The 17,839-nt window shown below is 36.6% G+C and overlaps 1 protein-coding gene across 1 annotated transcript in view; it reads left to right on the plus strand.

Moving 5' to 3' along the window:
* The window catches only part of ANKRD31 (ankyrin repeat domain 31), a gene marked incomplete at its 3' end in the record, with an annotated part of 75,692 nt that overhangs the window by 24,611 nt on the left and 33,242 nt on the right, over window positions 1-17,839 (plus strand). The window contains exons 8-14 of the mRNA XM_084232935.1: window positions 1,133-1,288; window positions 4,853-4,995; window positions 7,750-7,894; window positions 8,784-8,836; window positions 9,799-11,323; window positions 11,832-12,002; window positions 14,976-15,113. Coding sequence (XP_084089061.1) covers window positions 1,133-1,288; window positions 4,853-4,995; window positions 7,750-7,894; window positions 8,784-8,836; window positions 9,799-11,323; window positions 11,832-12,002; window positions 14,976-15,113 — 2,331 coding nt within the window. The remainder of the gene's footprint in view (window positions 1-1,132; window positions 1,289-4,852; window positions 4,996-7,749; window positions 7,895-8,783; window positions 8,837-9,798; window positions 11,324-11,831; window positions 12,003-14,975; window positions 15,114-17,839) is intronic.

Genomic DNA, 17,839 nt, shown 5'->3' on the forward strand with positions numbered 1-17,839 from the left:
CATTTTGTTGAAGAGGTTCAGGTAAGTATTTTTTCTGGCATTGTATACAGTTCATTTATAACATAGGGAGGATTGTTTTTAAACTTCTTATGAGCTCATTTTACTACTTCTACTTTGGAGAGAATAATTACAGAATCCTTTTCAAATTTAAATATCTGAAATATATGTGGTGTGACCAAACTATCATAAGACTGAAAAAATCATACAAAGAAGTATAGAAAAGGAGAAGACAAAATTATTATTTTCGATGTTACTTTGTGTTTCTGTAAATGTTCAGCAGCTAGTTTGTTTCACAGTACAACTGAATGGAGTGCATCAAAAAAAGGCAAAGCAGTTAAATTGTGGTCCATTAAGAAAGCTACTGCAGTACTCAATTACCTTTGTGATGTTTTAGGTTGGGGCAGGTTAGTTGCTAGATCAAAATTGGAAAAGCTATCAAAACGATTCTGAAATTCAAGAAAACTAAATGAATATTGAACAGAAAATTTGACAGAATTAGAAGTACCTCACTGACTATTATCAGAGTTTTAAAAAGCACAGAAAAAAAATTGATACTTGATATGCATCCACTGGAAACTTATTTTAATTGTGTATTTTCTAGCTTTGAATATTACAGCAGTTGTACAGATTAGGTATGATTCTTTGTTTAATTTCATGACAGCTATTTTTAGCAAAGAAAGAAAATTTAGCTTTCTTTTTTCTGGTTTCAGTGGGGTTACTTTTTGCATCTTCCTTATATACTGCTAAGATTTTCTCATGTATTTTATAAGATGTTTTGGTATGATAACATTTTGTTAGGTTTAATAGCATCTAGTTATTAATTTAAATAATCCTTTTTACCAGAACTTTAAAAGCATGTGTTAGTTTTCTCATATACATACCTTTCAAGGTGTTTCATTTAATATAAACTGATTACATGACTTGTAATTAATTATAAATATTTTAAAGCTAATGACATTATTTCTTATGCCTTCATATATGTATATACTAGTATACTAGTTGGGTTAATGGGTGAAATGTTCTTTTGTAGCATAGTGTACTCTGTATTAGAATGTTGACTGGATCTACTCTTTTACTTGTTTTCCGATTTTCAAATGAGGACTTTTTCCTTTTGTTCATTCTCTCATTTCAGAAAAAATGAAGATGGATAAAATATCTCTTTCTACCATTAACCGGAGAAATATTTTTGGAGAGAATCTGGTCTATAGGGCTGCTCTTCATAATGACAGTGATTTTGTTTGTCATTGTATAAAAAAAGGTGGAAATGTTAATCAACAAAGTTATGCTGGTAAGTGGGGCTGCTGCCCAGTTACCTTGACAGTGGTTTGTAGTTTCAACTGGGTCATTCCTATGAAATTATGGTGAAGTGGGCCTAAGGCAAGTCTCACACAAAGCTTCCAGGTACTTTTCCTGCTTTAGGTAGGGCTTCATGATCATTCCCCAGGCAAGTGGAAAGGTGGGAGAGGATGGAACACCACAAGAACATATTTCACCTTCAAAGGCTATACTTGACAATGACCATCCAGTTACCATCCATGTACAGTGGCATTAGGGTGGGGTTCAGAAGGATGGGGCAACTGGGATTAGCTGGCTGGGTTTGCTTGGGCATTGTTATTATGAGACTCAACTTTGAATGGAAGAGGAATGAAGTAAAAAAAAAAAAGCTAAAAGAAACTGATGGTACCCTGAGTTATGGGGGAAATTAATGATAAAATGGTAATAGGGTTATTAAGGTACAAAGGAAATCATCCCACACCCCTCTGTGTTCTTCTTGGGCTGGACAAATAATCAAAACAGCATTAGACAAGTTTGCAAAAGAAAAAAAATAACATATGGAAAATTCACATGACTGTAACTTCTAAAGAATAATCGAGCAGACCATGATTATTTGTCCTGCACTTTAGGACCTGGGGCATTACAAAGGCAGAGAGGATTCTTCATATGACAGACACAAAGGGCAGGTGACCTCATCCTTACTCTGAGAATAAAGATAATTGTTAGAGAGAACATGATTATTGATATACTGATAAACACAATGAACCTAGAACTGGATGAGACAACCCCCACCCCCCAAACTACCTTCCTCTGGGTCATAAAAGGGAAAGCAGTGATTAATTCTTTGATTAGGAAAAGGGCAGAAGCTTAGGAGGTAGTCATCTCCTCTTCCATTAGGGAGGGACAAGAATTTGGGCAAGAACAGAACCTTCTCTTAGCCTTCAGAGCCTTTCTGCTCTCAACCCAAAACAACCTGCATTCTATAAATAATAATAGGTCTCCTGAGACTCAAAGAACCCTGATTGACCTGTAATTCCCATACCTGAGATGATAAGAGACCTTCTCTGGTTCTGTTGAAGAAAGTCTATTGGATCCTGTTGAAAAGGGACTGACCCCATAGGACAATGATCAAGGAAATGGTGGGACAGAGCACTTGGAACAACAATTCTGTGAGATTTGATCTCTAGTACAATCTTCCTTGTGGGAATAACCAGACATGTTCTCCTAGAGAGGAATGATTACTTACAGGCACTTAAGTATTTAAGGCACTAGGCCAGCCTGCAGTAGTTGTTTTATATGTTTATGCTTTTATCACTGTTTCTAGACTTTCTCAGTTTATGAAACGGTGCAAAAAAATCTTATGGTGTGCAGAGATTGACCTCATAGTCCATGGACAAGCAGGTGCACCTCAGGCAGTTACTTTAGCACAGCTTGTATTTATACTGTGATCCTGGTTTTATTAGGCTGTTATTCTAAATCTCACACCCAGGTCATCCACCATGGTCCTGTAACTCTCAATCTAGGATTCTTATTTGCAGTGAAAACGTTTACTCCCTTAATTTTAAGAAATAAGTGGTTCTTTCTGTTGGGATTCTTTATTAGCTGAATATAATCTCAACTATAGACAAGGAGTTTATTAGATACTCAAAGTGAGGATTTAAACCTGGGGTACAGTCTGACAGATTTTACTTTGTAAGAGGTGTTCCAATAAACACAGGTTTGAATTTAGTTTATATAGATAGGAACAGTGAGTCATATTTAGTCTTTGACCTATAAAAACCACAGTGAGATACCACCTCATTCCAGTGAGAATGGCCTATACCCAAAAGACCAACAACAACAAATATTGGCAAAAATGAGGATGTGAGGAAAAGGAACCCTAGTATACTTTTAATGGGAATTTACACTGGTCCAGCCCCTAGTGAAAACACTATGGAGGTTCCTCAGAATATTAAGAATATATCGTATGAGCCAGCAATTCCACTCCTAGATAACCTCCTGAAAAATACAAAGTCACTAATTTAAAAGGATATATGCATTCTTGTGTTCACTGCAGCACTATTTATAATAGCCACATTATGGAAACATACTAAGTACTCAGTGACAGAGCAATGGGTTAAAAAATAGTTTTCTTGGAGCAGTTTGTGGTTTGTGAGTTAAACTACTGTATATAGTTTTTGCTAATATATACACACACAATGGAATACTACTCAGCTATAAAAAATAGGAACTCATCATTTGTGACAACATGGATGGAATTAGAAGAGATTATGCTAGGTGAAATAAGTCAGAGGACCAAAAAAAAAAAAAAACATGCTGAATGATTTCACTCATGGACTATAGAGAAACAAAACAAAGGAACTGACAGAACTTAGCCAAAACAAACCCTAGAAATATGACTGCAGAGTTGAGGATGCTAGAGGGAGAGGGAGGATAGAATGGGAGCAGAGGGGTAAAGGGGCCCAATTATCTTAGGTAAAGCACTGTGGGTGCTTTGGTGGTAGGTATGGTTTGGTGATACACTCTCAAAATGAAGAGAAAACTATCAAATGTTATATGTACTGTACACCTAGGTCAGAGGAATCATCTCCTTAAGTAGTTAGAGCCTGTATTGCCACTAGTCTTCACTCTGGCTATTTCTTTTTAAAGGTGCTATAAGCTTAAATTTGGTATTGTGAAACATTCTCTACTACTCTCCAAAATGGTTCAAATACACTAATTTTTCAAATTTTTCATACTTTTTACTCTGGTTAGAATTAATTAGTCCAATTAAAAAAAACCTATTGACTATATAATTTACCTTTTTTGGTGCCCTTCATTATTTCCTCAATAAATAATAAACTTTCTAATAAATACTATAAAAAACTCCTGTCATGTTTATGGAAGTTGTCCTTAGCTGGGTGATTTTACCTCCCAGGGTACATTTGGCAGTTTCTGAGATAGTTTTTAGTAGTTACAACTGGGATGGAATGGCGCTACTGGCACCTGGTGGATTAAGGTCAGTGACACTGCTAGACGTTCTATAATGTGTAGAACAAGAAGTATCCCACCCAAAATGTTAGTGCCAAGATTGAGAAATTCTGGTTTATGGAGAAGGTATGAAAAGATTTAGTGAAATACACTTTTAACATGCCACTTTTAAGTTTTCTTAGATCAATCGTGATTTGTTGGAATTTAAGAAATATCTGTAACATCATTTTCTCTGGCTATCAAAGAAAAAGGATATGTATTAGATGACTGGTTTTCTTAGAGCCGTTTGTGGTTTGTTAGTTGAACTACTGTAGATAGCTTTTGCTAATAAAAATAAAAAATTCTTTGAACTGACTTCTGAGTAGTCCTGTCAGCCTGGCTACTTCAATGGAAATACCTTGAACTGGAAGTAAAAGTAACCCCCGCCCTTTCCTACATGAAAGTAACTTGCTGCCAACATTGTCTATGAGCTAATAATGGCTCCCTTAAAGCTGCCTTATTGAGGGGAAGAATAATTTCAATTATTTTACTTCCTTTCATATTTTTCTGAGATAACATTATTAAAATGCCAAGTACAAACAGATGCCATTTCCATTTTCTGTATGAGGTTGGACAGCACTTCATGAAGCTAGTGTAAGAGGATTTTATCAGACTGCAAGTGAACTATTAAAAGGTGGAGCAGATGTAAATATCAAAGGAATGTACCAGATCACACCCCTACATGATGCTGTGATGAATGGACATTATAAGGTACTGTGATGCTTTTGCTTGCAGAACAAACACTACATTCTGCAACTATTAAAAAATTACTGGACCAAGTGACAGATCACTGTTAAAGTGTTTCTTTTAGGGAAAATGAACATGTTCCAAAATTAGATTGTGATTATGGTCATGCAACCTTCTTAATATACTTAAAAAAACTGAATTATATTCTTTAAGTGGGTCAGTTGTGTAGCATGTAATTGTATCTCAATAAAACTGTTAAAAATAAAACATGGAAAAGTTGGAATTTGAGAATTATACATGATATGCTCAGTGTGGTTCCTTAGAAAAAAACAGGAACAAATTATTAAACATGTGGTAGAAGACATTTAGGCAAGAATATAGTGATCTTTGAGAATGTGTAGGCATCACTCAAACAAGTCATGTTAGAATGACTTTGTTTCCCCTTTTATAAGACTTACTTTGTAGAATGTGCATAACAAGTTAGTGTAAGCTATCATGATTAAATAGAGCTTTTATTTGATGAAGTGTCCTGTGACATAGGAGTATTTGAGACATTGAATTGGAAGTTGGTTAACAATGGTATCTAGTTTCACATATATTAAAAAAATATCCCTCAGACTAGTGATTATTTGTTCCATGTGTGTTTGGAATGAACTCTCTTGTGAAGTTTTATTAGCTATTCTATTCATTACATAGTCTGTTCCTATAAAACAGTCAGATCACTTCTACAGGCTGGAACATAGACTTTTATTTGTTGTTGGGTGTATATTGTGAAAATCAGACAGTACATCATTTTACCTGCATCTCTAAGAGATAAGGATATTTTTCCACACTCACAGTATCAGCTCACCTAGTGAAAATTAAAAGTTTCTTAATACCATTTAATATCCAGTCCATATTCAAATTTCCCAGGTTATCTAAAAATATCTTTTAAGATTTTATTTATTTATTTATTATTTTTACTTATTTTATTTTATATATATTTTACATTATTTTTCATTTTTGCACAATGTATGCATTTTCATATTGGTTATATTCCCCATACAATTCCCACCCTGCTTATTTTGACCCTAATCCCTCCTCCTCTCTACCCCCATAGTGAGTCTTTGGTTTATAGCTGCTTGTTGATTTTGATTTTTACTTTATTATAATTACTCTTTTTCCTGATCCCTTATTTAGGTTTTCTAAATTTCTGCTTTCTATAGCAAGTATGTGTTTAAATGGGGATACATAAAGGTCCATGCATTTCATGTGTTTGTTATATCTCTTTAGTATATTTTCACATGTAAGTGTCTCTCTCTGTCTGTCTCTCTGTACACACACATACACACACACGTCTTCTAGAACCTGGGTCATTTATCAATATAAATTCTGGATTTGGTTAATTTTACCTTTGTTGTATTGTATAACTTTTTCCCCTTGTATTGTTGGTAAATGGATGTTTTAAGGGAAAATCTATGTAGAGGTCACCATCTAGGTGAGTTCATTGCTATTTGGCATCATTGCTTTTGGGCATTTTTAGTGAAATACATGTTTTTGGAAAGAAAAATCGTGAGTGCACACTGATTTCTATTTCAAACTTAATATAAATGTACAGATGTATACAAATGTATACTAAACTTTGATTTTACACTTATATCTCTTTATGTTAAATATTTGTTCTTAATTTATAATCCTTTTTCTTTATTGTATACTATACTTACAATATTACTGCTAGTAATATTGTTATTATTAATATTATTAACATTGGAACTATTAATGGAGGGGGTTTTGTTTTGGTAGTTCTTTTTATTTTGTTTATATGTCCTGTTAGGGACAAATAGTCAAAATATTATCTTCTCAAGTACTTGAAAGAATTTTATTCTCTACTGGGGGTGGTAAAAAGAAGGCATGATACAGAGGAATATATACAGTATATGAGTACTTTTGTGAGAAAATATGTATATATGTATGTATACACACACACACACACACACACACACAATATCCCTTTTTGACCAGATTATGGAAAATTTAGCAGAAACAGTGACCAGAACTGATTCAGGAAAAAATAATTGGATGACTGGAGACCAGGAGTATATGAGGGAAACTTATTTTGAAGAAAATCATAAAATTCCTCTTCAGAAATAAATTAATTTAAAAAATGGTCCCATCCTGAAAAAAACAAAAACATAGGAAAGACATATATAAGAATTTAATATAATGTAGAGGATACAGGGTACTATGATAAGATATATACATGAAAAAAGATATATACATGCGAGGTCATTTTTATCTTGGGCAGCAGAGGATGAGGAGTTCAGGGGTAGAGGTTACATGAGAAATGGTAACAAATTAAAGAATTTACCAGTTTTTCTCTGATAAGCCAAGGAAGAGCAGCAACCACACAGTTATAGATGGAAAGCATAACTATCTCTTGGAACATATTAAAATTAATTTTACTACCTCAGGACCCAATCCTGGTATATCTATTAGGTTTATTTCACCAGCAACTGAACCACAACTCCCTCCCTTTTTTTCATTCCTCTCTCCCTTCCTGCCTCTCCCTATCTCTCTTTTTTTGGTTGTTGTTGTTATAAGATGGAATAGTGGATCAAAAATTATCCTATGGCAATTATGTAACATTAATTATATTTTATTGGGCAGAGCTATCTAGGTGAACCCAAATTCTGTATTGTTGAAGGAAATATTTAATGTTACTTAGAGTTGCATGCTAGCATATATTTATAATAATAGACCTTTTGTCTGGGTGCCCTTGGGTAAACATTCTTCCTCTAGGTGGCTGAGTTACTTCTTTTGAATGGAGCTGATCCATTACTTAGAAGTGATAATGGAAAGTGTGCTTTGGACAAGGCCAAAGATTCACGTATGAAGCGTCTCCTTGAGAGATATGTTCCTAAACATCAAAAACATCTTACATCAGGTAAGGTTAAACTGCCCTATTATATCTGTTCATCATTTTGGAAGAAGCGTAATGTAATCAATGTAGAATTATAGAAATTAAATTGATTTTCCTCTTAAATTTTGAGCAAATCTAGCCAGTGGTGTCCTCTCACCGTTCTTTCAATAAAGCATACCATTTGCAGTTGCACACAAAAATGTAATATCAAATATACTTTCCCCCATATTACATCTAGAAGACATTTACCCACTTATACCTTCCTCTGTCAAACATTCATTGAATATCTTCTATGTGCAAGGCACTGTTTCTAGGTTTTATCTTTTGTGACCAAATCCATTCTTAGCTGCATACCAAATGCAGATCCACCTTCAGTATTTAAAAGAGGTACTGAAGAGACACTACTTTATCAACTTATATTTATAATTTTCAAATATCTCTTTTCTTTCCTATGCATTCTCAAGATTTGCCTTTTCAGTGAATGTTTCATTTTTAAAAGAGGAAGGATTCAAACTAGAACCATAATAGGTTCTAAAAATATGCCATTAAGCAGCCATATTAGGAAATGATAATCTGATTAATTGTGAAAGAATTTTTTGCCTTACAAAGGTAGTTTGCACACTGTTACATATCTGATATGTCTGTGGGGAATGTAAAAAGTGCTGTGCTCATCTTTAGTGTTATTTTGTTGGGTCTGTTTTGCTTTTCCTACAGAATTGTTTTCAGCACTCTTAATCATACTTGGTTTCTATAAATATGGGAATTCTAAATTATATGAATATTTGCCAATTTTGGTAGAAAATGTTTGGCTGGTTTCACTTTATTTTCATGTGGTAAAGGATTTATGGGTTTAGAAGTGGAGAGTTCTTACCAAAGAAGGCTATTTTCTTTCATTTTCTGTTTTTCTTTATAGCTCAAAAGAATAGCACTGATCTGTTAGATGTAGAGGATACACACCAACACAAGGTATAGCTCTCTTTTACAATAAACATTTTTATGGAATAAACCCACTGGTTTTTTTTTTTTAATAGATCATCAGAAGGAAAAGATTGCAGTTAGTATTCATCATGAATAGTGATTTCACCTTTGTATTTAAGATACTTTGGAATAATTCCGTGAGAATCAGAAGGTTCTGGGCTTTCATTTGGGATCAGTAGGATAAATGTAGTGTATCTGGGTACCCTAATATAGTGCTAGCTGTTTCTTTTCTGTTTCATGCAATCTTAAGGTTTATCAACCATGTCAAATTGACCCTGGTCTAAGCATGGTAAAAGAGTCAAAGGCATCAATTCGCCCCTTCAAATCCTACGTGGTGGGCAGTTATTCTTCATCTGGTGCTGATGATTGAGAGGAAGCAGTGTCCCTGTTTTAATCTTTGCAGCCCACAGTGGTCCATACACACCAACTTGAGAGCTTACCTGCTTCTTGTTTTTAAGTCTCTTCTTCCACTGTCCTACTTACAGTTTCTCACAGATACCAGGAGAAGAAAGTCTTAATTTTACCTCTATCTATATAACAATTGGGAGAGGAGAGTGTTTCTAAAACATTCTTGTAGAACAAGGACACTTTTAATTTTTAATTCATAAAAATTAAGCAGATAAAGTTTTTTATTGTTTAGTAAGCTTAAAAGTGTGAAAATACTGGCAAATAGAAATCAAAATGTACAGCAGAAAGATTTGTACAATACCAAATCTGAGTATTATATTTACCTTCTATCAATCTACTTTTCTGAAATAGAAAATGTGTTTTATATATATATGTGTGTGTGCAAGAAACATATATTATATAACATATAACCATAGACCCTATGGTTAGATTCAAAAGTAAAATTCAGTGGAATAATAACTTGATTTATCAACCATTCAGAATGATTGACTGTAGAACTTCATCTAAAAAATTAAAGCTAACTGTATATTTTGTTTCTATAGAAACCAAAATTCAGTTCTAAAAATTGCGTTGAGTTCATTTGTGATGAACAGTCCAACAGACAGAAACCAGAACATGTTAAAGTTGATAATGGAAGCAGAGAGAGTTTATTTATAAGTGAAGAAGATATATATGAACATTTCCAAGAAGATTCCAGAAATATAAGACTCGGTACATCCAAGCATAAACAATCAACTCTTAACCAGAAATACCCAACAGAACTCAGAAAGAACAATCTCCGTGTCAAAGATCCCAGCACAAATGTATCTACAGATAAAGGGAGAAGAAACATACAACATAAAAGCACTCAGGTAGATGATGAAATCCAAGAAAGCAATCCAAGAAAGAATAGTGCTGTCTCTTCTTCCAGTTCATCAGCAACATATTCTCATGAGCAACATATTCTTCAAATCATCAGTGACCTTCCAGAAGAGTCATGTAAACCTTCTAGCTCAGCTCTGTTAAACCTGAAAAATGGGTTAGGTAATAATATTGAGATTTGTTCAGTTTCCAAGGAGACATGTACTCAGAGCCTGAATTCATCGGATATTGGTCAAGAAATAAAGTTCTTGGAATTAGGATCCACTGACCAAACTGAAGCTATTTTTTTCTCAGGACTTTCTTCACATAAAGGCATTGAATTACCACTCATTAATACAGAACAGCTGCCTCACACTCACAAAGGACAACAGCAAATTAGCCATTATAAATCTTATGAAAATAGTAACTTAGGTCAAGAAGATGGGAGCCTTAGTAAGAGGGAAGACTCTTTCCCATCTTTCATGAAGGAAAATTTTAATGGTGACAATGGTGATTGTTGTACCTCTGAGAAAACTGTAACATCCGAGAAGATGGTAAGTTCTACAGCTTACAAAAACCACTATAATCCTAAAGAGACTATAACAAATAGAGTTAAAATGGATTTTCAGCAGTTTTTACTTTTTGAAGACCATTTTTCACAGGAAAATGAGTTTAAATCAGCTAGCCTAACCAAACTCCCACAACAGGAAGCTGTTAATTTTTCTCATTCAGATAATACAATAGTTTCTGAAGAACATGTTGCAAATTATGAACAATACATGAATGTAACTTCTTTTGATCACTCAAATGGCAATCCTGAGAATACTTCCTTCACTTGTACAAAAACACTTTCAACACATGAAGTTTCACCGTTGACTGGTCATGTGCAGCTATTCACAAGGACTCAGGATTATAGTCCCAGGGTACCAACTCCTTTAATGAATCAAGCAGACACACATATTGTGGAAAAGGTGAATAAGAAAGAAAAGACTAAAAGGAATTACACAGACAAAGGCCAAAAAACAAGTTTTTCAACTAGGTCTTTATCCACAGTTTTTTCTCCTCAAGTAACTGAAACAGCTGAAGTTGAAAAGGGGGAACAAGACCTTCCAGATAGCAACACCATACATAATAGAGATTTTCATTTTACTGACAGCCTGGATAAAAAATTGACCAACATCTCACAACATAGTCAAAGAGAAGAGAAAGAATGCTCTCTCAAACCAGGTACTGGTAGTGCTGCTCCATTTGTATGTATTTTTCTATAGGCTATTTGTTTTATAGACCAACTGATGCCCAAACTGACAAGAATAAGGATATTGGGCCATAATTTGGAGATGCTGCTAATTATTTAAATGATAATGTTTATTTTGAAAGTCAAACCATTATAATAAAAGATGATTGCTAAACTGATATGGGCAGAAGTTAGTAAATACTATTTCTATCAATTTTGTTTCTTTTAAGTATGTCACTTATTTAATATCAGGCAATCCAACATTTTCAAAGCAGGAAATTGTTAGTTCCATTGATATCAATAATTCACTGTATTCCCAGCAGAATTGTATCTAACAACTTTTGTTTTTTATATAAAAATATTTTTTAATGCCTTCCATTCCCTCACAATGGTATAGCTAGGAATAGATACTTGGAGCAGTTACATGATTAGATCCTTTTCTAGTCATGTAACCAGTAAGAAGAACTACAACACTGATAATACAAAATTTTTATTTTTCAGATGAGCAGTTAACTAATAATACCAATGAAGATGAAAGCACTGTGAGAAATTGTGAGGAGAAAGAAGAAAAAATAGATTCAGAAATTCACATGCCTACTTATATCCAAGGACACAAAAAAATTCAAAATGTGAGAAAAAGACAAAATACCTTAAAAACTACCTACAGCCAAGGTTTGTATTCGTATACTTATATGGGTAAAAATTCATACAGTCAAGCCTAGCTATCCATTGTCTGTCAGGGCATTTTAAACTTTCAGATCATTTTCTAAATTACAAGATTATTTCAGTTGTATTTGTCAACCAAAAGATGGTTTTACCATAAAGCACCTCTTAAGCATCTTTTAGTCTCCACATACATTCTTGTTATACTTCTGACTTTGATTTCTAATTTGTTATGTTAGAGGAGATAAACAACAGAGACAGCCAAGATATTGAGTGGGAGCAGCAAGGGTGATCTCTGTCAGATACCTTCCACTGAACCCTTGTAACAAAGAAAATTGAAGGAACATAGTGCTAGTTTCTTTGTGTTAGATTAATAAATTGTATGTGTTTGGTAGTATGGGCAAGCTAGCTTATCCTTTGACAGTCCTTGGAGCTAGCACTGTGGTGAACAGTAGGCTGGGGCACCTCAGGATAAATATTAAACATTGAAAAGTGATTTACCTACTGTCTAATAAGAAGTAGGAAGGATAGTGGACTAGGGATTCTCTGTGGACATTCCCCCAATTGCTCCTTCTCCTATAAACTGAGCCCTTCTATACATACTTCTATGTAATGGATTGAATAGTAGCCCCCAAAGCATATGTCCTTGTTTTAATTCCTGGAATCTGTGATATTATCTTATATAAAAGAGTAAATATTACCTTACTTAGAAAAAGTATCTTGCAGATGTAATTAAGTTAAAGTTCTTGAGATCATCCTGAGTTCCCAGATGGGCCTGGAACTAGAGATGTGTCCTAATAAAAGGAAAAAAAAAAAAAAGAAAAGAGCCTCATAAAAGCAAAAGAGAGAGCTCTGAGACATTCCAGACAGAAGACAATGTGAAGATGGAGACCGAGGAGCAGTATGGCCAACAAAGACTGATCTTCACCAGAAGTTAGAAGAGACAAGGAAGGATTCTTCCTTAAAACTTCCAGAGGAAGTGCAATTTTACTGAAGTAAAACCAATCTCCTCTAAGTTAGGAAAACCCAGTCATGTGTCCTGTGATCATAATGTGTTTACTGCAAGGAAGTGTCCTTTGAGCTGGTCAGCCATGGGTGTGTTGGATGCCTGACTGTTACAGAGCAATCCCAGGGGAAAACAGGGTGACCTAGGTGTCAATCCTCACTGATGCAGTTAAGAACTCAGGACAAGACCCAGAGAAAAATGGAAAGAAAAAAAAGTCTATTTACAAGGGGAATAAGAAAAGTGAAAGGGGAAAGAGAGGGAGACGGAGACATGTCCCACCAGCAATGTTGTCTGAGCTGACAGCTCAGGATGCAAGTTGAAGCTAGAAAAGCAAGAAAGGCCCAAACACAGATGTGTTCAGTTGTGAGCCAAGCATGGCTGCTTAACTCCACCTCTAGTTAACTCTTCTCCATCAGTGACTTTCCAGTTACCCAAAATATGTTGATATCTTTGTCCTCTATTATTTCCTCTTCTATTTTCTTTATATGGCATTTTAAAATACTTTAGCATGGTTTTGGCATGGTTTTGGGAGGAGATGAGCAAAAAATGTAGTCAGTTTACTATTTTTAGCTCCAAATTAAGTCTCTAATTTGTGTTGCAAAAAAAGATTTTTAAAAATCTTTAGAGAATGAGACTGGATTGCATTTTTTAATGACAGAACTATTTAAAAACCAATAGGCCAAAGTTTAGTTCTTGGCATATTATGTGGTCAGAAAATATACCCATTGAATTAGAGAATAGCTGTAGAAACTTTTGTGTTTTTTTTTAAATAAAATCACAATCTGTTTTAAGAGAAATTTTAAGATGTTCAACATCACTAGTCATCATAGAAATGCAAATCACAACCATAATGAGAAGTCACCTTATATCTGTTAGAATAGCTTTTACCAAAAAGACAAGAAATAACAAGTGTTAGTGATAATATGGGAAAAAGGAAACCCTTTGGCAATTGGTTATGTGAATTGGTGCATCCACTATGGACATTCCTCAAAAAATTAAAAATAGGGCCTCCCCGGTTGCGCAGCTGTTGAGCACTGGGTTGCGAAGCTGCCCGCAGCCTCTGCAGCACCGTTCAATCCCTGGCTGCTCCCCGGCCACCCGGAGGAGGGTCCCACATGGCGCGCAGACCTCTCCTGCCGCCCGCTGCTCCCCTCAGCAGTGTACTTTGGTCCTTCTGCCTGCTCTGCTCCCAGCTCTGGCTCTGGTGAATTCTCTCACCCTCCTGCGCTTCTGACTGTACGCAGTGCTTGTATAAATAAATAAATAAATGAATCTTAAAAAAAAAAGAAAACCTGCACTGTGCCCCTTCCTGCCCCTACAGTCTCCAATTCTACTTTATGTGGAATCTAAAAACAAACAAAAAGCTCATAGATAACAAAAAAACAGGTTGTTAGAGGCACATGGTGTAAAATGGTGAAATAGGTTAAGGAGATGAAAAGGAACAAACTTCCAAGTATAAAATAAGTAAGTCATGGGAATGTAATGTACAGCACAATGACTATAGTTAATAATACTGTATTGCATATTTGAAAGTTAAGAGTAAATCTTAAACCTTCTGTATGGGGATGGATATAAGTAGAATAATTGTGATCATTTGTAATATATGGAAAATTAATATGTTGTACACCTGAAACTAGTATGTTTTATGTCAGTTATACCTCAGGAAAAGAAACCCATTGCTAAAAGAATATTGAGTGAAATGAGTGTAGAACTCAAGCAGATTTGTTTGGTTTAATCAAGCTCATGATAGAATCACTAAACAACTAGAGTGCATTTAATACTGCACTTAGGTGCTCAATAATATTTTTTCAAGTTATATTTTATAATAGTAACCACATTGATAGTATTAATGACATGTGTTTCAGTATATCCTACTTAGGACATTTAAAGGAATTTGCTGTATATATTTTAAGTTTTTTAATAATAAGCAGTATTTGTCAGCAAAAAAATCTTAGTTTTGTTTGTTAAATTTACAGAAGTGAAAGCAGCTGGAATCAATAAGAGAAATGCCCAAGGGGAGAGCCGGCTTCATTCAGCTGCTAGAAGAGGAAATTTGTCTCTGGTGAAAGTTCTAATAGAATCTGGAGCAGATGTGAATTTAAAAGATAATGCAGGTTTGGATTCTTTTAACTTTAATTGTCTTTATAATTTGAACTCACTGAAATACACATTTCATCCCCTACCTCCAATTTTGATCCTGGTATAACTGCTTACTTTGAACTATCTTTTTTATAATACATTATTATTTTGTTGGATTGTAAGATTTGTTTGGGTCCTGTAAAGGCCGGACTGACCACAGTGCAGGTTTTCTGATCCCATGCAGACCAGGTAAAGGAGGAGTCAGAGTCCTCAATGATTTTGCAGGTTTTTTATTGGGGTTGACCAGGCATATGGCAGGCAGGGGTGCTGGCTGGGGGGCTGGGAGGCTGGCAGGCCTCCCAGCCCCCAGCAAGTCTTCACTCTATCTGAGCTCTCTGGAGTTCGTTCTGCTGCTTCTCGGCTTCTCTTTCGGCTTCGGCTTCTACTGCTGCTGCTGCTGCTGCTGGCGTCCCCGTGATGCCGCCCTTAAAAGCACAGTCTTAGCTCAGCTGAATCCCATCTACCTATGCCCACACCCTACTCCAGGTGCCCGCCATCAGGCATGCATTCAGGACAAGGATCCATCATCTATCCTGATGGCGGAAGGGCAGAAAAACCTGATATTTTCTTTACCCTACCAGTCCACCCCCTCAGGGTTTTCTGCCATACAGTCTATACATATATATATATATATACATATATATATATGTATATATATATATACAATTTTCTAAGCAAACAAACAATGCAGCCATGGCTCACAAAAGCAAATACATCAAATATAATAAAATACAATATAACAAAATACAACAGAACACAAATAAGTCCAGGCAGGGCACCAACCTAGTGCAAAAGACAATTATTGGTACCAGCAGATGAGCCACCAAATGTGCTGCCGAAGGCACTGCTCATATGAGGGAGAGGAATCACTCACGGCATCTATTGCAACACACCAGGAGCCGTCAGGCTTCCTGGCCTTCTCTGGCTGTAGTCTTGGCTACAAGCCACACACAGCATCCACCCCCAAGATGCACTAGCTCTGGGATTGGCAATTTTATTCTGTTGGGGGTAATCGCCAACCCTTGGTTTCTGTCTGCAGTGGCTCCAACACTCGGCCTTCACAGCCACCAATGCGACTCACAGACCCCTGCACTCAAGCCAACCCACTGCACAAGCACATGGGTCAGGGATCCAAACTCTACATTTGGCTTGGGCTCCACCCCAAGCCACGTTCCCCACCTGTCCCCCAAGGACAGGATCCTCAGCTCCTCACCCTCACTCAAATGAGCAGGGCATCACCCACAGGTGATTTTACCAGACTCACAGGGCTTCAGCATACCCAGGCTGCTTAACAGCCGCTTAGGGCTTCTCAACTTAGCATCAGCACCAGCTTTTGCCTTCTTAGTTGGCTTTTCTCCTCCACCTGGCTGCTGGGCATACACAGGTTGCTTTTGGCCATCAAGGCCCACTGGCCACCCCCAGATTCTCAAAAAAAAAAAAACATAACCTGCCAAGGTCCTCCGCCTTCTGGCGGGATTGTCAGTCCAAGTTTATCAGTCCATGTCCATCAGTTGAAGTCCATTGGCCTCTCCCTGCATCAGCACTGGCAAGCGCTGAATCGTGGTCCTCTCCTCCCTGACGATTCTGCTGCCTCAGGGGTCGTTGGCCGGTCCTTTCGGGGGTCGTTGGCTGGTCCTTTCAGGTGTCGTTGTCTGGTTCTCTTGGGCGTCTCCACGCCAGGTCTCGTCCTGTAGCTCGTGGACATTGTCCACCTTCTGTGCCGCCATGGCGCCTCCAGCGTCATCACAGGCAGTCTGTTCTCCTTAGTCCCTCCAGGTCTTCGGAGGGCTCCAATACCCGTCTACATGGATCCTGCCGACTACGCCAATTGTAAAGGATGGCCTGACCACAGTGCAGGTTTTCTGATCCCATGCAGACCGGGTAAAGGAGGAGTCAGAGTCCTCAGTGATTTTGCAGGTTTTTTATTGGGGTTCACCAGGCATATGGCAGGCAGGGGTGCTGGCTGGGGGGCTGGGAGCCCCCCAGCAAGTCTTCACTCTATCTGAGCTCTCTGGAGTTCGTTCTGCTGCTTCTCAGTTTCTCTTTCGGCTTCGGCTTCGGCTTCGGCTTCTACTGCTGCTACTGCTGCTGCTGCTGGCGTCCCCGTGATGCCGCCCTTAAAAGCACAGTCTTAGCTCAGCTGAATCCCATCTACCTATGCCCACAACCTATTCTAGGTGCCCGCCATCAGGCATGCATTCAGGACAAGGATCCATCATCTATCCTGATGGCGGAAGGGCAGAAAAACCTGATATTTTCTTTACCCTACAGGTCCCTACCAATTGCTAAAATAACCTCCTTTAAAACAGTTTTTAACATACATTTGGGAATGTTCAGGCCTTTTGCTGTCTTAATACCATTCACTAACTTCAGAGAAAATGAAAAAGTTTTCCCATTTCCTTCTTTCTTCATCTCTTCTTTCTGTATATTGTTCCTTTTTTCCCCCTTCCCTTATTTTATATTATACATCATTTTAAAATTGATCTTCTAACATTTTGTTTAAGTACAGAGGAATCTTATATGAGGAATTCCAGGGAGAAAAACTTAAACGTTGATTAATTCAAATGTCATTTGAAAGAGAAATATGACAATATAAAAGTATAAGTAGGAAAGTCATACATGATCTTATTCCATCTTAATATATGAGTGAAACAAATTGACTTGATTAGTAATTCGTCCCTTGAATCTGACCCCATTGTGT

Source organism: Talpa europaea (genome assembly GCF_964194135.1).
Source record: "Talpa europaea genome assembly, chromosome: 5".
Classification (NCBI taxonomy): Eukaryota; Metazoa; Chordata; class Mammalia; order Eulipotyphla; family Talpidae; genus Talpa; species Talpa europaea.